Source organism: Argiope bruennichi, chromosome 8, assembly GCF_947563725.1.
Source record: "Argiope bruennichi chromosome 8, qqArgBrue1.1, whole genome shotgun sequence".
Lineage (NCBI taxonomy): Eukaryota > Metazoa > Arthropoda > Arachnida > Araneae > Araneidae > Argiope > Argiope bruennichi.
Window position 1 is genome coordinate 82,291,382 of NC_079158.1, and position 23,368 is coordinate 82,314,749.

A 23,368-nucleotide genomic window follows, 5' to 3' on the forward strand; every position below is an offset into this window, starting at 1 on the left:
TGATTAAAGTAATAAAAATCATTTTGATCTTATAATTCTATGCCAATAATTATAAATCTAGATTAAGCTTTCGATGTCCTTGGATCAGATTCTTTCCTCAGAAAAAATTGTAGTATGCTGACTTAAATTTCAAAATCGAATAAAGTAGAATCATTCCATAGATTTCTCTTTAATTGTTCTCTCATAATAAACTTTAATGTTTTTTCAGGCTGGTTAGACTTTTTAAAGTATGAATTTTGACGTAAAAAATGTAGATGAAATTTTAACTTCGGCACTAATAATAAGAAGTCATGAACTGCATGTCAAAATTTGAATTATATGTCAAATTAGGCATTATAAAACATGATTCTTTTCTCAAAATATGGTTTACATCTTAAATAAAACTAAGATAGAATCAACGAAAATTTCAAATGCGTTTTTATTATTATACTTCATAAACGAATTAGTTTTTGATCATATTTTTATAATATTCTACTGATTTCGGCAGAAAAGGTGTTTTATAAGATAGAGATCTTTTGATTTCAATTTCGATACTAAAGATTAAGAAAGATACAAAAACATTTCTGCGATTTCATCAGCTGTATGTCGTATGATTCTCAAGCAAATCTTGTAACATTCGCCAAATGTTTGGCAAGACAAGATTTCCCTCGGTAAAAATGGAGGTGTACTAACTTGAATTTCGAAACCGAAAGTACCCTTCCTTTCCGGGACCAACCCTAACGTTATGTGGGCAGCTAGCTGTGGGTCGTAACAGCTTTCGAGTCTGGGACGTGAAAGTTCATAAAAGTTCAGAAGAGCGAAAGTATTTTCTCTGCGCTGCCTACGTTTCCGAATAGTGCGGTTCACCCACCTTTGTTTGCCTACACTGGCCTTGCAGCTGAAAGGAAACATGAGTCAATGTCCAAAACATTTAGCTTCAAACGCAATAATAATGCATTATCTCTTTTATGTGGTTTTTATATTTAATGGTTCCTTTTATTGAACTACTATTTCTAATGCTCAGCTAAAGTAATTTAAAGTGTGGAATTGAAAGTGAAAATAGCGTATTCTTTATATTAGTGCTTTTTTTTTACTTCACTCTCGGTATGTTTTTCAGTGATCCTAAGGAAAATATATTTCAATTCTGGTATAAAATTCTGTAAAAGTATGAATCTATTATCACTGTATTGAATTTTATGCAATCTAATGGCCAATTAGCTTTTTAGATTAGATAAATTTTACTATAATCATAATTTTAACAATGTTTTATGCAGATGCCACTTCTTCTAAATTTAAACTAGCAGATCTCGTATATATATAAATATATTTCATGTATCTCGGAAACAACTCTAGCGATTTGGATTAAATTTTATATTTTGATAAGGGTTTGCTTTTTAAATTTATCTATATTTAAGTTTTTCCGGAAGAAACGCGATTTTACACACACACGCACAAAAAAAAAAAAAAAAAAAAAAAAAAAAAAAAAAAACTATTAGAGCTTTTTTTATTTGCTCTCGTATTGACGTCATATAGCGCCATCTCGTAAATGTTTGTGGTACTTGCATTGTTGCCATTGGATGATAACCTACTGATACCTCAAAATGATGTGAGACGACGTTATATGACATTATCCAAATACGATTATGTTCGGCTTACATCCAATAGCAAACCCCCCGGGGGGGGCACCTCGAAATGAGGATGAGATGCTTCCGGCATGGTGGTTGGATCTCACCACCCTGGTGGGTACATAAAAGGTGGGAGATCTGGCTCCTCTCATTGATAGTGGAACATACTTCCTTCGGAAAGAGTTGTACCATGGCCGGTGATGGCCCTTAGGACCCAACCACAGTTCCCGCCAATGTTGTTGTTGCGGCGGTCCGGTCATTCAGTATTCTTTATCCGTGTGCCTTCGGGCGGGTCGGAGAGTCAGTGATATGACTTACATCCAATAGCAATAATGCATAAAGTAGATGTTTCGAATGACATGTTAAACTAAGTGTGTTCATGATTTTTTTTTATTTAAATGACCAGTTCATAAATAGTTAAGATTGAAAAAATATTCATATGTAATCAGTATGTGATTTTACCTAAATATTTTCTAAAATAAATAAATAAATAATCCTGCCGAGTGAAGCTTGGTTTCCTATGTACTTTTTATTTAAGAAAGTAAGTAATATAGATGATTTTTTATACACAATAACGTAACTCAAATCTTACACGGCATAAGAACTTTTTTTGAAATTGAACTTTCGTGTTTTTCAATATTCCTGTTCAGTATGTCCTATCGTACAATTACAAACTGTGGTGGTTTAGGCATTTTGCGGTCAGAGACAAAGAAAATTATGATGTCCTTTTTCTGTAAGATTGTAAATTAAAATTTCAGTACATTTTAAACTTTAATCAACATGTTAATATTTTATTTTATTTCAATTACTTTACACTGTTAACTTTTTGATTTTTTTTTTTCTGTTTATGTTGTGACTCAGAATAGAGGGGCATTCTGGTTTGCACGCAAACAGGGATTAAGCCTTTAAAAGACGTAACAAATAAGGGAATATAGTGAAACAGATGGAAACATGACTAATTATACTTGGCAAAAATGTTAATATTATCCATATATACACTCTCCAAAGTGTTAACATAATTCATTTATATTTACTTGATAAATAGGCTAATAATTTTTAATCGCCTGTCTGCGCCCGCCTTCTCTTCCTCCATCAGATCGGTTGGTCTAGGTAGCTACTTATTCTGCTGGGTCAAAACTCTTTCACTGATTATAAATATAACCTAATGTTGAGAGAAGTATGCTGTCTAATAACTATGTTCTTCAATGAAGGATAGCGTACTAAATATTATTAAGCCATTTCTTAACTATCGTTTTGTATTAAGTAACGCATTGCTGTACCAACTAATGAATCATCTGGTGATTTAAACTGTAAACTTTGCTATTAATAAATTTTACTTTTCTATTAAATAATTCCTATAGAACATTATTAAGCCATATTGAGCATTACTATTATTACTATATCCTACCTCCCATTTACTGTATCCTTCAGCATATTGATCATTATTAAACCGTATTGAGCATTACTCTTATTACTATATCCTACTATCCAATTACTATATCCTACAACATATTGAGCATTATTAAGCCGTATTGAGCATTCCTATTATTACTATATCCTACTATCCAATTACTCTATCCTACAGCATATTGAGCATTATTAAGCCATTTTTTTACTACTGTTTTGTATTAAGTAGCACATTGTTATATCAACTGAAGAATCACCTGGTGAATTTAATTGTAAACTTTACTATTAATAAATATTATTTCCCCGATACAGATATTCATGGTCATCTGAATGATTAAACAACATCTGACACGTCAATAAGATTAATACTATTCATGTAAATAATATCTATTATCAAATATCTTACGAAACAAGAAATTTCTAAATCTTTCTGACATTTTAAATCAGTATGCATATAGACATCATATTACAGAAAGTAAGAGCAATAAATAAAGTTATTTGTGTCTCTTTGTGTTGAGAAATTTAGTTTCGCCAAAATCACAATATAAAAGAGTAAGTATTACTCAGTAAAGGCCTTAGGAGAAAGGACAGTTTGTTCAGGTTGGCTTCCTCTTTACATATGATTCATTCTTGTTTCCTTCAGTTAAATCACAAGATGGATGACAAATGTGTACACTACGAATCTGATTTACTCTATTTTAGATAATATCTTTCAAAGTAGCTTATGGGCGTAATCTAATGTCGTAATATAGTTTCTGAGCCCTTGAAATGTCTTGTAAAGTAAATTCGGTCGATTTATTACCTCAATTTATTCTCAAATTTAGAATGATTTCTTTACTTGAAAAAGCATTGAACTTAGGGAGAATCTGCTATTCTTCAAAGTTGATTATTTTTTGAAACAAAATTGCTTGTATATAGTAAAATCACTTTAAAAAAATAAGTAATCATATTTATTTTACCTAATCACATAATATTGTCATAATTATGCATAAGAGATTTAGATTGAATACACACAATATTCCTGATTGAGCAGATGACGACGCAACGGCGCCTAATTAAATAATATAATGGAGCTTTATTTTTTTTTATAAAATGACACAAGCAGTTTCTCTTAAATCTTTTAAATGGAGTGAAAACATTCTCAATATCTTGCTTTAAAATATATATTCTCCGATTTCTTAACACCAATTTAGAAACACTGAAAGTTAGAATATACATTACCCAAAAGCAGTCAAAATGATTGCTTTGTGAAAGAATAACTAATGAGTAAAATATATTATTTAAAATTTATTTTTTATATTATTTAAAGTTATATGATATGTTATTATTAAATAAAAATAATAAAGAAAATTTACTGCACTTGAAAAACAAGAAAAAAGGGCTTTATGCATTATTATTCGTACATTTTTTACAAATTAAAATGGAAATTCTTTCATGCATACATTTTTCACACACACACTTTTTACATTTTTCACAAATATTTTTTAATTTGTTATTGTGACAAAGTCGTACTTGACAAATTCTGCTTCTGTTAGGATGGTTTGCATTTGATGATGCTGTAGCTGACCTTTGTGATCTTCAGGGTCTGGTGAAATCTTCTGTCTTGCATTTATATATTCGATGGAAAGCTGTTCTGCTAATTTAAACAAGAACACTTTTCATTGTATTTTTATTTTTGTCATTTCTTTGTAAAGGATCTAAGCATTTATAACAGTCAAATCTAAAACATTGAAAAATATTGGTAGGGGGCCATCTGCGAGAACTGGTTTTTACTGTATATTTTCTGGCCATTTGTTCCACCATATCAACTAAACATTTTGAGTTATTATAAAATTTGATAGATTCTGGTAAAAGTTTATTACTTTTATCAATTTTCATAAATTTGTGCTTTGAGCTTAGAACAGCCACTCTTTTATTTGGTTTACTTTTATATATTGTAAGAACACAATTCTTTTATTTATATAAAAGAATTGAAAAACAAGGCATGTTAGCCTTCTTTTGTTTGTTTGCTTTTGATAGCTCCTTTTTGTTTCCTCAAATAGTTCTAACTAGAATTGTTTTTTAGCCAATAATTTTGTCGCTAGCTGAATGCTAGTAAACAAAGTTATCGGCCGTAATATTTCTTCCACATCCTTTAGATGGCTGGACAAGTGTAAGAACAACGTATTCACTCAGAAGCGTTGACGATGGTCGTTGTGCATCTTTCAACAAATAATGAAAACCATTCAAAATATATTTGCTGTTGACATCTGATGCAAGCCAAAGCCATGCATTTGATGCCAAATTTATTGGGTTTATTAAGCATATACTGCGTAAAACTACACCTAAGAATAACAAGTACTATTTTTAGTTTCTGTGCGGCTGCAACTTATCTAGTGTTCGTTCAAATCGAAAGTTTATCTTTAAGAATATTTTTTTAACTAACCACATTTTTGTAAAATTCAAAACATCGAATTCGAAAAAATTCTACTGTTGCGAATAAGTAGAATTTTTCGAAGCTGCTAGCAAGTTCTTCTGAAAATAAATACACGTTTTTTCAATGAAATTTTAATTGAATGCAATTATAAAAACCAATTTTTCAATTCCGGAGAAGGTAAACATTCGAGGAATCATTCCGTTGATTCCGAGTTTTGTTGAAAACTTTTCGTCGAGAAAAAAAAACTGAGATAAATTATAGAATGAATAACAAGGAAGCGCAATGAAAAGGTCGAATAAACGCAAAAAAAACACAAAAAAAAGCATTGGCTATGTATTTACTTTGATCTTTTCACACCTTCTGAACAAACAATGAATGTGTTTCGTTGAATCTTTTGAACTAACGTTTTTTTTTTAATTATAGTGGTGTCAGGACATTGGCCGATCTGCAAATTTCTCAAATTTGTTCACAGTAGCTTCCTGGTGTTTTAGGCTTCAATCAATGACCCGTAATCGGGTTGAGAAGTTTCTGAGCTGAATGACTCTGCTGTGAAAGATTTTAACTTTATTTTGAGAAATATTTCGCAATAGTGTCTTTGAGTAATTACCGTTTTTTCGCATGGAATTCGCTTTCTGTGTTTCTTTGAATCTATCGATGATAACTTTTTATACAATTTTGATTGGTATCTATTTTTCTTTTCCTCCCTTATAAAAATAGTTTTTTTAAAAGTGACTTGAAATAAAGATTAGTGCATTATATAAAATTATCTCTATTATAACATGCTGCTTTGAAATTACTTGGTATTGCAACTCCTCTTTGGTACAAGTGATATAGGTTTTTTTAAAAATATATATAATTTGTATTATTGCTTTTCGAGAATTTATAAATATTGCAATAAATCTGAGCTAATTCTGTTTTATACAAGTAATCAAATATGTAATAGGGAAATTTCATGCAATTTTTAAATATCGATTTTTTTTTTCAAAAAAAATCGAAAAGAAATTTTTAAAAAAAATTTAGATCGAAAGGAAATAGAATAAATTGGAGAGGTATAAAAACAAAAAAAAAAATCTCTTAATCTAAAACTTATATGGCTCTGTTAATCTTATAAGATAGATTTAATTCTTCGTTTGGTCAATTTAAAATCATCAGAAAATGACAATCTTCAGACATTTTTTTCCCTTTAATACATTCATATTTTTTTGTGCAATGCAAAAAAATCATACCTAAAATTTCATTCTTGTGAAATCTAAGCAGTACCTCTTTATGTCGCCAACGGACGCCAAATCGCCACTGCCATCTAGTAAATTAGCTGCTAAAATATATGCTTTGGTAAATGGATTAAACGAGATAAAATTTTGAAGGGGGGAGGGGGAATTCTTGAATTCGTTGGTAAAAATGGAAATTCGTTTAAATTTTAAGAAAACAATCTTTAACTGTGATATTGCATTGTTTCTTTTTGCAGCCATTGGAAAACTTGGCACCCGTTGGCGATTTGAATACTTGCGCACTAATGGACTTCATAGAAATGGAATTTTAAAATACGGCTTTTAGCTCTGTGGATGACAGTAACTGACTTCAAAATGAAACATAAATCATTTTTCTTAATAGTTTTCTAAGTACGCAAATGTAAGCAATTTGTCATAAATTAAAACATTAGGGGCAAAATATTATCTCCACAGTGTTTTCTAAAAATTAACACTCATATACTATAACACTATTTCTAGATTTTAGTGTCATTTTTACTTTCTAGTAAACATAGTATTGAGAAAGTTTAGTAATCGTCAAAAAAAAATCGAACTCGAGATTTCAACGAATTTCCACATTTTAGACCTCTCGGAGTTCGAAAAATATATTTTTGAAAGATGTCCGTCTGTCTGTCTGTGACAAAGATAACTTATGGTCTTTAAATCAAATTTACATATCTCTATCAAATTTTGAATTAAATCCGTTTAGAAGAAGTCTGTCTGTCAGACTGTTCGAATACAAGTTAATATAATAACTACAAAACAAAGAGAGCTATAGCTGACAGACATCTATAGTGTAGGCGTCTGTCATATTTTGAACCAAATCCAACAAGGGGTTGATCGTCTGTCGCTCTGTACGTTCAGAAACATGTAAAAACGATAACTCAAAAACGCAGTGACTTAAATTGATCAAATTTGATATGGGATTTTGTGAGTATAGTATAGTTTAAGTATAGTTTTGCATCAAAGTTTGGCTTCAATCAGTTGGAAAAAATTTGTCTCAAACACAAATTCGATTTTCAGATATTATTTACCGCATGTCAATGATTAATCGCCAAGAATTGCACAATAGATTCATTAAAAATGCTAAATTCACGCCAAACGTTAGTATTGCACACCAGTGCTGTGCAAGATATGCTCTGGGATAACACCTTTATTAAAAAGTATGCGAGAAACTTCTGGGGAAACCACGCCCGCTGATTTAAGTTGTTTTTTTAAACAAAATTTCGTGCAACTGAAATGAACAGTTATTCTATGTTAATAAAAAGTTAGGCACTTTTCCGTTAGCAGGGCGCAAATGCCGCGAATTGTGAACCAAACGCGAATTTGGCGTAAGAAATTTGGCGGAATTCTACATTATTTGGCCATTTTTCGCTTGCGCCCAGCTAACAAATTGTGAACCAAACCACAACCCCCGATAGACAAGGCCTCTGCGGGTTTCCGTGACGTCACGACGAGACGGCACACTCCATTCCCTTAACGTCAAGTCTCTGTGCGCTAGAGAGTGAAGAGAAATTACTTTTCACTTGTTAATATCATTTCATATACTTCCATATCATGCAATTCAACACACATATATTGTAGAATTCATTAATAATTAAAATGCAGCCGCTTTCCACATCACCCTGGAGGTACGGTGCTTGGTATGCATTACCTTTTTTGCATTAAGTGCAGGGCAGGTTTCCCAGTAGGTGTATCTCCCTTAGATTTAAAACTATTTTCTTCATTCACTACATCATTAAAAATTATATCTGTTGCAAAATATTTTTGATTAGAAAATTTCAAAATTTCTTCTTCATATATGGTACATAAATTTTTAAATTATAATATAAAAAATACATTTGCAATGCTTTTGTTGATTAATTTCAAAACAATTCCATACAATAATGGTTTTATGAATATTTGCCGTGGCGTCAACTCCAAGAAAGCAATAAAAACAATATTTCACGAAACAGTATTCTATTCAAAAAAATATCCAATAAATCTTTGAAACATTAGAAGAGCTTTCTTATTTAACTATATATTTTATCATTACTTTGTTAGAAATATCTTTACTAAATTTATCAAATTTTCTTTCCTTTACGGTTTTAGAAGAGCTTTTCAAACTATCATGTAATTATTCAATAATGCATTGACTGCAGACCAGATTGCCAATCTATAAACATTTTCCAGTTTATGTCCTGAAATGCCTTTGCCATAATGATGTACTTCTTCTTCATTCACTACATCATTAAAAATTATATCTGTTGCGAAATATTTTTGATTAGAAAATTTCAAAATTTCTTATTCACATAAGGTACAGAAGTTCTGAATTATAATCAGAGCCGGCCTTAAATATAAAAGAGATTGGGTGCAAGAAACCATTTGGAGCCGCAATTTTTTTTAAAGTAAAAAAAAAAAAAAAATTACAAACATTATATATAATGCTATTGCGTGTATATTTGTTAAATGAATTTGTTTTTGCTTTTAATTACTTCAGAAAAATCACCATTTTTTTTCGATGATTTGTATAGCAAATTCTTGTAAGCTTCTTCACGCCTTGACCAACTGCACTTCTTCCTTACTTTTAATTTGCAGAATTTAATTTGAAATTTTTTATATTAGTGATTAAATTGACACATTATTAAATCTACCTTCTCTCTGTACAATAACAGTATCAATTGCTGTGATATTTTTAATACCCAAATTCTTTAACTTCATCTTCTTTTATTTCGGAATATGATCTTTTTCTTTTTCAAATTCGTGTTTTAAGAAAATTTTTCTGAATTATTCAAATTGCATTCTATCACTTTTGATTCATCTAAAAATGTGTTGAATTTTGTACTTAAATTTTGAACTTCAGTTTTAATTTTACTGATCAATTTAAAAGCCGAATAAAAAACAACTGTTTTTAGTTGAAATAGCTCATTGGTAGTGTTAATTTTGGGCAATATTGAAAACTATACTATTAAGTATAAAATAAATGGCATTTCTTTTATTGATTCCAATATTTTTACCTCGCATACCTCTGTACTATCTCTATTTACCTCAATAAATTCTTCTAGGACATTACAAATTTTTTCAAACTGTGTATACATTGCTTTAACTGAATCCATTCTGGCTTCCAAAAGGATATAAAAAAGCATATAGAAGTTGTAATATCCAAAAAAAAAAAAAAAAAAATTACAATATATACTGCTGGGAATGGTATCACAAATTAATAAATTTAAAAAGTATGATGTGCAAGACATATAAATTGCATGTGGATTTAGAGCAACTATTCTAAATTGCAAAACTTTGTACTTCCGTTTCGTGTTGCTATCTTTGCCTTACGCCTATCCTCTACAATTCATAATATTTAAATCCAGCTCACTTAATCTTTTCAACAGAGGTTTTGCTAATCCTTCTCCAGTCACAATGATTACTTTAATAACCCCTATAAACGACGCGTTTATATTTAATCTTTTCTCTTCAATATTTTCATACCTAATAATGACTGAAGTGCGTTTGTTCTTAATGGGGAAAAATCAAGATTATATTCCATTTGGTTACTGCTGTACTTGGATGATTTTGAATAGACTTTAATTTTGCTAAGGATTTCATTTCATAATGCAGGAATATTTTGTTCATTTGATCGCAGTGCTAAATGATGCCCAATTCTAATTCTCGAATTTTTAATTCTGTTTATATGATTTATTAGCACAGTTTGTATTTACTGAATTATTCGATTAAACATACAAAAATTTCTATTATAAGAATTTTCTATTATTTTCATGGTTTCCACGAAATGAAAGGTTATTACATGATAAATATATGGAATTGCTCCAATCACTAGTCTCGGATATTTAAGAGGGGCGCTTAATAATTTTCCTGACTTCGAATCAAATAGACTAGTTTCTCTTTCAATGTCATTCTTTTAAATGTAATTCACAGACCTACAGTAAAAGAAATTATTCGTAAATATTGACTTCCTTTAATGTTTAATTTAAATACAGTAACAAATATGCAACATAAAACAATATATAATTATTATTGTTTACTCTCATGCTTTTATCGTTATGTTATATAATAAAATTTACCTATATAAACGTAATTATAGATATAATAGTAAATAAAGCATGTAAACATAATTACGGCAAATATTATAATTATTATTGACAATAATTACAAACATTATTACCTGTATTACAGTATTTTATAAAATAATTCTTTTCATAATGCACTTGATTAAAATCACGAATAATGGATATTACTGAGCTGTTAAATTTCTAATGTGAGAATAAATGATTTTTCATTTAGAAACATTAAGCATTAGTTTAAAATAATTAAATAAGCTTACCCTACTATGCTGCGTCGGATAAAATCCTTCACGATGTATGGCACTTAACCATTTCTTTTTAAGCTCTTCATTTTTAGGAAAGGCAAAAACACTAACTCTTGGGCCATTCCTGTAATTTCCATTACAGTTTGGAACACAACAGATCAAAGGCATTTCTATTCCTTATTTTTAGTAATCCAAATGATTTTTCTTGCAAATAAGAAATGGCGCTTCCTGTCTACTCAAACACAGGAGGGCCACTGGCTAAAACATGGCGTGGGAGTAAAAGAGTTCGTTTCTTATCAGTAAACTTGAAGAGGGTGAAATTCCTCCCTCGGTCCCCCAATTCGCACCCACTCGTGTAACCTCTCGGAGCGACGTCATTACTTTCTGTGACGTAAGTTTTCCGGCCTTGTCTAACGGGGGTCGTGACCAAACGCGAATTTGGCGTAAGAAATTTGGCAGAATTCTGCATTATTTGGCGATCTTTCGTTTGCCCCCAGCTAACGGAAAAGTACCAAAATTTATTATCTCTTAAACAACAAAATACTGTAAATAATTCTTGCTTTAAGAACATTCTTTTTTAATAAAATGACTTATTTTAATAAGAATTATGCTCCTAACTTGCGATGACATGTAACTGAGATATAGAATTTTTCATACTGTTAGGTTACCGACAGAAAAAAAGGGTTTTATCCTCAATTATAATATTCCAGCATTGAATTTTATGTTAATATTTTAACGAGTTTTATTTTCTAGAAATCGAAATGAATGATGCATAGTAAATTTATTTTGTAAAAGCTCTTTAACCCCCTTTTAATAAATCATTCACAAAATAATAATTACATCAACAAAAGGAATTTATCACCTCAAAACTTTCCCGCATACTCTTTCATAAAAATTTTATCTCTGAGAACTCCTTACATGACAGTGGAGGACAATAGTTACGAAATATTAACTTTTGGCGTCAACTTAGCATTTTGACAGAATCTATCATGTCATCCTTGGCGAGGTTTTTTGGCGATTAATCCCTGACATGCGGTTAATAGTATTCAAAAACAAAATTTGCGTTTTCGACGCGTTTTTCTCAGCCGATTGAAACCAAAATTTGACACAAAACTGCACTTGTAGTCACAAAATCCTGTACCAAATTTGACACATTTTAAATCATCACGTTTTTGAGTTATCATGTTTACATGCCTCTGAAAGTACAGATTGACAGATGGTCAATTCCTTGTTGGATTTGGCTCAAAATTTGTTAGGCGTCTACAATATAGATATTAAATCTGTGTGCCAAATGTTATCTATCTATCTCACTACGTTGTAGATATCGAATATTATATATTTGAATAGCTGGATAGACAGACTTCCTCTAATCAGTTTTTATTTAAAATATGATAGAAATCTGCAAATTTGGTGGGGCCGCGGTAGCCTGGTGGTAAGGTCTTAGCTTGTGAGCCGTAGGGTTTCAGGTTCGAGACCCGATTCCACTGAAGAACCGTCGTATAAGGGGATCTGTTGCATGTTAAATCTGTCATGCCAAACGTCCTCCCGCTGGTGTGGCGTGGAGAAGGGGGTGCCAGCTCAGGTGTCGTCCTCGTCATCTGACCGCTGTTCAAAATTACGAGGTCCGTCCCAAAATAGCCCTAGTGTTGCTTTACAACGGGACGTTAACATAACTAAACTAAACTGCAAATTTGGTATAAAGACCGTATACCGAATTGCAACCTCAAAGCGTTTTTGAGTTATCTTTGTCACAGACAGACGGATGGACATTTTCTAAAAATATGTTTTTCAAACTCAGGAAAGTCTAAAACTAGGAGATTCTCAAGTTCGAATTTTTTGACGATTTCTATACTTTCTCTTTACTGCGTATACGAGAAAGTAAAAAGATCTTTTTATATTCCTAACGAATTTTAACGGTACGGTTACAAATTCTGTAGCCTATGATAACAGGTTGCCATAATATACTACTTTTCTACTCGATTTAAAAATTGCTTCGGACTGAAAAAAAAATACTAAAAACTTTCTTTTGCAGATTTTTTTTTTTCTTTTTTTTTCTGATCACTTTCAGAATTGCTTCCTTTTCTACTTTAGAAAAGAGGAAATGCCTTGAGTGAAACATCTGCGGTTTCACGCCCTTCATATTATGGTCTTTTTGCTTTTGTGATTTCCTGAAGAATTTTTGCTTTTCCGGGAGCATTAAAGTGATCGTGACTGGGTGGGTTTCACTTCTCTTCGTCCTTTTCTCATGGGCTATATGTTTCAGTACGTCGTCATCAAATATTTAGTGCTTTGAATTGCATAGATAGAAAGTATGCGACAAAATGAAACATTCCAGTAAAAATGAAAGGTCTTTTCATTCGGAAAATGGGTGTGATTAATATTGCTTCAAAAAAAATCATATAATTTGATGTATTTCAGAATTATTTTTAGTAACTGCTGTGTTTTTTAGATGAATGTTCCTTATTAAAGTATACTGAAATCATTTTAACTAACTCTTTCTAATGCCGTGGGAAACATGCTTATCAGAATATTTCTTTTAAGCCGTTTTAATAACACTGATTAAAGTTTCTATATCAGGATTGAGCATTAACCCTTTCTAAGGCCATGGGAAGTATGCTTCCTACTAAATTTATCAATCTTTGTATGAAATTATGTAGGTTGGCATAATTTCTCACAATTTTTTTAGAAAAACATAAACTTAGTTTCTTCAGTTCTTTATCTCAAGCAAAATGATGTGCCTTGGTTTGTCACTTAATTATTAATTAACCAAATTAATTAAGTATTCAAATTAAATTTATCTAATAAGCTAAATGAATTCCTTTTCTTATTCTAATTTCAAGCCTAAAAATATTTTAACATAATATGACTAGAAAAAAATGGCCCTTTAAAGGGTTAATTTGACCGATGGACCACTAAGAAATTTTGGGTTGACCACCTTTACTAGGACGCGTATACTAAAAGAAATCAATAGTTACATTCATGTGTTACCCATTTGTCAATGTTGATTTGGAAGAAATAACAGAAAAATATAAAACGTATTTTCTCTTTGTCTCCTGAAGAAAACGAAGTTTTTCTTCTTCAAAAGAATATAATTTTAAAAGCACGTTGTTCAGAACCTAAGAATAACTTTTGGAATCGAATGGACGATGTCAAGTATCTTAAATTTAAAAAAGTTGCGCATCATTTAACATTGTTCTTTGGCTGTACCTACCTGTGTGAATCTGCATTTTCAACGATGTATATAATTAAGACAACACTTAGTTGTCTCATGTCAACTCTTAGTTGTCATGTATATAATTAAGACAACGACCACTTAGAATCCAGTGCTAGATTAGCAGTTAGTAATTATATACCGAGATATTCAATATTGACAGGCAGTATTCAGACTAAGTCTTTTTCTAGCTATAACTAACTAACTTTAAATGAAAATGATTTATTTTTTGAATTGCTTGATATTAAATGCATCATTTGATATTATTATTATGTTTGTAGGTAAGGACATAACTTCATCATTTATTATTAAGTTATAATAAATATAGAAGAGCTTTTTCTTTATCTCATCTCACTTATGTCACTGAATGGAGAAGAGCACCTAGAAAAAATTAAAAGTATCCCTACCCTAGAAAATTCTGCCTACCCCTGTTCCGTATCTTAATAATTTCAGATAATTAATAAATGTGCTTATAATTAATTATCAATTAAATATCATTTTGCGATTGTATTATGAGAATACATAACATTTAAAAAAATAATTGGCATAAATTATCGCTTAATTTTATAATGAAGAAAAATTTAAATGTTTCATAAGCGTCTTGAGCTGTTAATTAATTTTTATAATTCAAAATAATTTTAAAAACACATTTTGAATTTATAAATCAATTTTAAAAAATTCGTAAGTTGAAAGAATTTTTTTTCTTGAATAGATCTCAAAAATTTGTTTGGTAAAAAAATGACTTTTTAAAGAATTAACAAGCAAAAGAAGAAAAAAAAAATACGATTACAAAAATAGTTGGAGTATGCTAAATTCCATTTATATTGCCTGATTGCATACACATAATAATAATCGTTATATATACTTGTACATATTGTGTATAGTATATACATATTTACAACATAATAATGGGTAACAAAAGATATTTTGCAATATAAGATAAATTCATCCAATTCACTGCAAATTATTTATTAAAAATTTTTAACAGTTAAAATTTTATAAAGTGTGGAAATAATAAACAATACATCAAAAAAAAATTTAGATTGATATTTGGAAATGGTTTAGTAATACATTGAACTGAAGTTAAATATACTACATGTTTATATATTACTGCTGTTTTTGATACTTATTTTTTTGTCTGAAACCGGTTAAAAATTCTGGAATCACGAATTTTAAATTATGATATGTATAAAACGCTTCTTAAAATTTATATATAGAAAAATTATTCTTAATTCTATGATGATTTTTGCTATCATTTCAGGTTTTACTTGTTTACTTTTTTTGTGTAAGTTAGACTTATTAAACATTATTTTTCAGTGTCACTTCAATCTTTTACGAGTTGAAGTAAAGTTCTAAAACTATAACGCATTAAAGTGTTATGCTTATTTGCTGTAAAGCTTTATTTTATTCTTAAGCCATTGTTATGAACTGTTTTATTTTTCTTTCATTGTGAAATCATTCTTTATGGCGTATTTTTAAATTTGTGCTATTTATATTTTATATTCATATGTTAATAAATGTTTACATTGTAACATGCAGCGATTCTTGCAACTTATTACATTTTTAACTTAGAAAAGAAACATTTATTTTAATAAATGTTTAAAAAATATGCATTTACTGAACTCAAATGACACCGTATTGTAGTATTTACTTTTTGAAAAATAAGTAAATTAGATTTAAAATTTGCTTCTTTTTATGTATTGAAAAATGTGAAATAGTTTTTGAAAAAAAAAGAATATATTCTACAATTTTTCTAGAATTTTATATTTTTAATATATCTCTCGCCTGTTACAGTCTAGAAAAGATAAATTTTCCGAAAAAATAACAAATAATCTTCATGTAGAAATTTAAAATAAAAGGGAAATGAAAAACGAGTAGAAGAATTGGTATTTTTTAGAGAAAAGGAAATCAGAAAAGTAGTTTTTAATGTTTAAAAACAAGGATACTATGTATTCTAGTCACTGTATTATACACGTGCCTATATTGTACTTTGACATGTGAAAAAAAAAGCAAAATACTTTCGAATAGCCTAAATAAGTTTTATTTCAAAAAATTGTGAAGACCTTTAAATTTTAATTGTTATTTCAGTTTTTTTTGTAATATGCACTACTTAAAAGTTCTATTCATCAGGTATGATTGTGATACAATGAATGTTCTATATTTATGAAAAATTATACAGATAGCTGAAATTCATTTTTAACTTTTAAAAATAAATAAATCTATCCACAATTTGTTTAATAAACTAGATACAAGCCTACAATTTTTGAAAGTTTTAAAGGTTGATACTTCATATATTTTGTATCCTATGTTTATATGAAATAAAAAGTTACAGAACAAAGTTTATTGTTAATGCAATGAAAGATCAATTTTATTTGACTTACAGTTTCACAGTTCTTTTTTTTTCCTAGATTTCTTAACACACTGTAGAAAAGAGGGGTGGAGACTTAGGATTTGGTAAAAATATAAATCACAATATATAAATTAATAGAAATGGTCTGCCTTAATTAATACTACAAAATAATAAAAGAGTCATAATGTTTTATAGGCTCGGTACTGTATCTAAATTACATAATTTTACATTCATAACACAAAAATTATTCCAAACACTCTATTGAACAGCCTTTTCTTATACAGGTGTTTCAGAAATTGTTACTAAATTTTTAATTAAAAATTAATCAAAATTAATCATTTTATCTTCAAAAAATTAGTTTTGCCTTTTTTGAAACAATGAAAAGTATTGCCTTTTTTGGGGAATGTAACTCATGTGATGTCATAATTGTAACTTTATTTTTGTTCAATTTCTATTTTAATAAATTTTTTTAATATTAAGTATATTTTGCAATACTTTTCATTGTTTTAGTTACTGCATTTATACACGCGAGTGTTATGATAATATTAAATTCATTTTTTATATGTGTTGTAAAATTTCATGCTTCGACGTTCCTTTATAGATTAAAAAACCAGTAAAGATTTTTTAAACTATAAATAAATTAAATTAAAAATTATGTTTATGAAATAGGTACTCTATTTATAATAAAAAAAGAATTGCTTTTAATGATTTTATATGATGTCTGAGTTTTTTAAAATTTATTTTATAAAGTCGATTTATGTGATGTCATAGTCGCAGGACAAATATAACCATGCACGTCTTTTAAGAACACATTGCCTTTTTTGGGGAATGTAATATCATCTTTACCATTCTTTTAGTTGTCCTGAAACCGTATTTGATATACAGTACACTTCCGAGTACCCTGTTCGCGACTATCCGGCTTGCGTAGTATCCGGCCTAATTTTCTTTTATCGTAATTAAATGAGGAAGGCAATGCGTCTATTAAGTCATTTATTAAAGACTTTTTCAAAACCTAAAAAATGTAAGTTGTGACTTTTATCTTAGGGCTACCTTTTCATATCTGTGTAATCATTTATCAGTGAAAAATAAAATTAGTTTGAGCCAATTTTCTTAAAAATCAGGCCTACGATTTATGTTAATGTTTTGTTTGTGTTTCCTGCATTTAAGTTGGACATTACAGAATTTATGTTAAAATGTGAACAGTTTATATCCTTTAACTTTCTTTTTCTCTGATTTATCACCTCTCTTTTTCTCTAATTAATGCAGTGCAGAAAATAAGCATATATAAACTACCAGTACAGTTTTCTGTTTTAACTCGGCACGCTACCGACAACTACTTCTTTGATTCACCGGGCTGCAGCTGCGTTCACATTGAGATAAATGGAGGACTTGGTACTCAACAAGAAGAAAGAAAATACGTAATATAACAGTGAGTTTTGGTATAAAAACTTTGTCTTCTGGTATTGTGGGCAAAGAAATGAATTTTTAAAACTCAGTCCTATCCGGCTTTTTTGTTATCTGGCCAGTCCTTCGACCACATAATGCCGGATTCCCGGGAGTGTACTGTATATATTATACATAAGCATGATTTTACTGAAAAAAATTCGTTCTGAGCTAGATGATTTTATGTAGACAGTAATAATTTCTTTTCGTTAATAAATATTTTCCACTTTTCCTTTTAGTTTCTGAGGTATGTTGTTGCTCAGGAAGGTAAGAGAGACGATACTCATGTTGAAAATGTGGTTCGACAAGCTGTTGCAGATGAATTCAGCAGTGAAATTCTTACCAACAGAACAAGAGGTGAGATATTAAACTTTTCCTATTATATAGCCCAAAAATATGGTTTACCACAGGAGTTTTTTTTTCTAATGTCTACTTATGAATCCACGTATATTTAATACAAATGGTAAAATTAGTCTTAAGAAATAACACTGGAAAATTACTGGCAGGTTTTCATATTTCAATAAAATTATTATATTAAGTGCTTGCATGTATTTTAATTAGCGACATCTATTGATAAACATGCGAAGTATTTATATAAATGATAATGGTTTTGAGTTTTGCCTGTTTACTATTACTTTATTGTTATCATTTTGAAAGTTTTCCATTTATTATTATTGAGTTATTCAGTGTATAAAGACCCCAATCATGAAACGCTCCGAAATGCATTTTTGACATTCATTGCTTTTTTGTTTGATTTTGAAGAAATCTGCTGCCGAAGCCCATGAAACACTTTTAGAAACTTATGTTGCTAACTGCTCTGTCATATTCCAACCGTCGATTTTGGTTCCAACGATTTAAGAGTGGAGATTTCGATTTCAATGACAAAGAACGGCCTGGAGGACCAAAAAAATTCGAAGACAAGAAATTGCAAATCTTATTGAACAAAATGGGAAAAAGTTATAGAAAACTATGGAAAATATTTTATTGATATATATATATATATTGTGAAATTTTCTCAATAAATGCCTTTTCAAAGTAAAAAAAATGATTAAAATACAAGCAAGCACCTAATATATGATTAAAATCTTATTTTCCGTAGAAGGTCTATAATCACAGTGTCTTCAATCCAGAGTGATATAAGCACAACTGCCTAAGTTACAACCCTAAACTTCTTTTTTTTTTGTCTGCGAAAGATTTTTAATCAGAAGTAATCTCCAGAATGCGAGTAATCAAAAACACTTGCGAAACACCTTTGTATACCTGCAGGACAAATGAGGTCGCGGTAAAACAAGAACCTTGGAGTTAACTCCTAAGTTGTCAAACCTAGAATTGCGTGGGATACTAAAACAAAATTCTTCAGACGTCCTTCACAAATAACGAGGTTTGGCATTTCGACATGTTCAACAAATAAAATAAGAGAAAGTAATTAAATTGTTCTTTTATTGTGAGAAATATATACTTAAAAACTAATTGATTTTGCATCACTTGTAAGCATTAGACAAAGTCAAGACGAAATACAAGACAAAACAAAAAAGCTCAAAACCCTTTAAATATGATTTGTTTAAAAAAAATACTGGTTTCTACACAAACTATCAATAGTATAATGATTCACCCTAAAATATGTTTTTATCTTATTTCATAACTTCTAACAAACTATAACAAATATATCATCCTTGCATGGATTACCATTTCGATCCGAAATTCTTGGTAATTCTTTACAATTCATCTCATTTCTAAAAAAACTGTTGAAATTACAAAATTTAATTTTATATTATAAATGCAAAATAATATTTTTAATTTCATCAACCGTTGTTCCACATAATTTTTATCATAAATCATATATACTTCGAATATTTCGTAAGTAAATATATGAGAAAAGAAAATATTTAGATATGGATCTGATGATGCGTTCACTGACAAAAGAATATTCTCTCATGCTTTTCGGGTTTTTTTTTTTTTTTTTTTTTTTGATCGTATGATATGAATATTTTATAATATTGATTATTTTCTTTAATTGCTGTCTATGAAAATAACTAAATCTCCTGATTTAACTCACGCAATAATTTTATTGGAAAATTTGATTCAACCAAATTTACAACAGGGTGGTTCAATGTTTATTGTCCTAGCAAAGCAAATTCAATTTTTATCCAGATTCAATGGATAAAATAGTCAATGAAATTCTTTACGTTTCTCACGTTTTAAATAAAAAATGTTTTTTAATACTTTTCAGGTCAAAAGAAAATGAAAATTTCTTATATAATTCACTTTTTTAAAAAATGGAAAAGAAAAGCATGTTCTCAAAAAGAATGTTTTATGTTTGCTTACTTTTTACTGCAAAGTTTTTTAAGTAATACCAAAAAATATTCTAATAACTTGGTCTGAAATATCCCAATTAACACAAATTGTCCAACATTATTGTTACCATAATTTGAAAATACAATATAATTTTCACGATATTAGCCAACATTATCGAACAATATTCTGTTGACATCGTACAAAATCGTGTACACTTAATAAGGATACAAATCCATCAGTTAATCAAAAGTTATCCATCAGTTAAATGTCATTTTATAATAGTAACTATTAGTAATATAACTTTTTCCATTAGTATAACGACTCAATATAATGTTTATATAATTATAATTCCAAAAGAAACTAAGAAACATTGCATAGTAATAATTACATTGCTAGGAAAACCTGATTTTGTCTCTTGAAAAAAAATAGCCACCAGTTAATTTCGCTTCCAAAAGAAACTAGTTTGTTTAACAGATGTGATTTTGTTAATCTCAATATATTAACTTCTGGATCTTATGTTATTTTTATGAGGAGAGAAAAAATAGATTATGAGGCACTAGGTATAATTTGATGGTTTGAAATCATAAATTATATTACAATTAAAAAAGAACTTTTTAAAGCTTTCAGACAAATAGGTTAGTTTTTATTTTATCATATTTTAACTTTTTGTAATCAAAGGCTAATTTGAAAAGGGTAGTATACATATACATAGAGTTTGAAATATTATATGGAGCTGTAAAATAACTTGCCTGTGTGAAGGCGTCTGAAATTCAAACTAATAAAAGGAATAGAATAAACTGCGGAAAACAATAGGAAATTATTTCTACAAATATAAAAAATTCCCAAATGTGCCGATGTAGTATTATGTTGGTAAGGAAAGTTAGAACACTGAAAATGCACGCGCGCGCTCGCCAGAGGACCCAAATGCTGATAAATAAAAGACTATTTTCTGTGAGTTTCATGTTATTAGAGCTTTATTTTATTACTTGAATATTAATGAATGTCTACATAATCCATTTTCTGTACGGTCAATATAATTAGTAAAGCCGATTGTGTTCCAACATCGCCAGAATCATGCCCACCTTTGTTGCTTTTTATTTATGTTTATTTATGTATTTATTTTTTATTTTGGTTTATTTATTTATTTTTGTTTTGGTTTATTTATTTATTTATTTTTATTTCATTTATTATTCATTTTTATTTTATTTGTTTATTTTTTATTTTGTTTTATTCATTTGTTTATTTATTTATTATTTTATTTTATTTATTTATTATTTTATTTTATTTATTTATTGAAAAATTTCTCTCCATATGCCTTTTTCAATTTATGCGAAATTCGATTTTATTCCGTTTGTTAGTTTTATCTATAGATGCCTTCAAATACAGAAAGTTTTTTCTTGGTTTTTCTGTATTTAGAAATGGTTTTTTTTTTTTTTAATAAGCTCATGGATTTAATTTTTTTTACATCAGTGAAATTTTTTTTTTCAACTGGTGTTCATTCTCAATCAATAACTTATTTCCTTTTCTCTGGATATAATTCAAATGCTTACTACTAATAAAAATCATTATATATAGGTTATTGAAATGTTTTAAATCAAAACTGTTTATTAATATGACTTTATCATTATAATTCAATATGTTTTTGACAGCATACCTTTCTTGTGCTTCTGGTGAAGTGATCATCAAACGTGTTAAATTAAAACTGTACATTAAAATGAATATATCATTATAATTCAATGTATTTCTGATAGCATACCTTTCCTGTGCTTCTGGTGAAATGGTCATCAAACTGAATTTCTCGGAACCTTTTCGAGGAGTCACTTATACAGATTACGATCGCTCCAGTCCCTGCAAATTTTATGGGGATGGAAGTCGATATTATGAACTTCGCATCCCTCTCAAAGGGTGTGGAACTAAACAAGTAAGTGGTATTTTTATATTTAAATAATTTATTATGTAATAGCTTGCTTTGGAATATACAGAATTTTTGCATAAAAATATTGGATAGGACATTGATTTACAACGATGAGTATGTCTCCAATGATGCGAAAAATAACAATAAATGAGGCGAAAACAAGCAATAAATGACATTTATTATTTTAACCAAAATCAGAAAAGTCACATTCTTTTAGAGAAACCAATACAAATTTCCAATCTTAAAATGACGAATATATGCGAACAACGTTATAGATAAAAGAGTGTCCCAAAATTAACGCAAGATTTGAATTTACCACCATTCGTGCAGTAAAGTGTTGGCAACCCTATTAAAAATCATTTGATAGCTTATAGTTTAGAGTTACTAAAAATGGAGCATTGCCGATAGAACAATGTGTTCTCATTGTTGAACAATATTTCAAAAATAATAGAAGTCTGGTGGCTACAGTTGGAAAATTCGAGAACAAGTTCCCTAGATTGTATGATTTAACATCATTGGATTTCTTTTTATGGTGATATTTAAAGTCAAAGGTCTATGCCAACAAGCCCACAAACACGCGTTCCTTAAAGGAGGAAATTAAACATTTCATCAACGAAATTCAGTCACATTTATGCAAAATGGTCATGTAAAATTTCGACAAAAGAGTGTATATGTGCCATCAAACCCATGGAGGCTATTCGCCCTATGTGTTACTCCATACATAACTATCCTATGTACTTTACGATTCAATAAAAATATAACAAATTAAAGAAAAAAACTAAGTTTCTCATTTAATTCAAATCTTGCATAAACATGTTTTCTATCGTATAACTCTCCATTTTTACTAACTCTAAACTATCATCTGTCCGATTTTTTAATAGGGTTACCAATACTTTACTGAACAAATGGTGTCACATTCAAATTTTTCATTAATTTTGGGACATACTTTATTTTGACTGATACTGTTTAAAACTGTAAATTTATTGAAGGGAACAAAATTTACAAAAATCATTGAGGTACAGTAAAAATTTATCTGTAAAGTTAGATCTCTAACATTTACAAAAAAATAAATAAACCGAAAAACTCTGACAACTAACTAATGGCTAAATCAGTGCAAACGATTTATAGGTGTTATGTGGCCACACCGGAAGAAACTTGATGCAGAATTCCTCAGATG

The 23,368-nt window shown here is 29.2% G+C and overlaps 1 protein-coding gene across 7 annotated transcripts in view; it reads left to right on the forward strand.

Annotated features, from left to right (window-relative positions):
• Window positions 1-23,368, forward strand: part of LOC129981530 (uncharacterized) — a 227,116-nt gene that overhangs the window by 196,650 nt on the left and 7,098 nt on the right. For all 7 annotated transcript variants that reach the window (XM_056092394.1, XM_056092393.1, XM_056092396.1 and 4 more), the window contains 2 exons: window positions 18,221-18,338; window positions 22,028-22,197. In XM_056092394.1, the coding sequence (XP_055948369.1) occupies window positions 18,221-18,338; window positions 22,028-22,197 (288 nt within the window). The remainder of the gene's footprint in view (window positions 1-18,220; window positions 18,339-22,027; window positions 22,198-23,368) is intronic.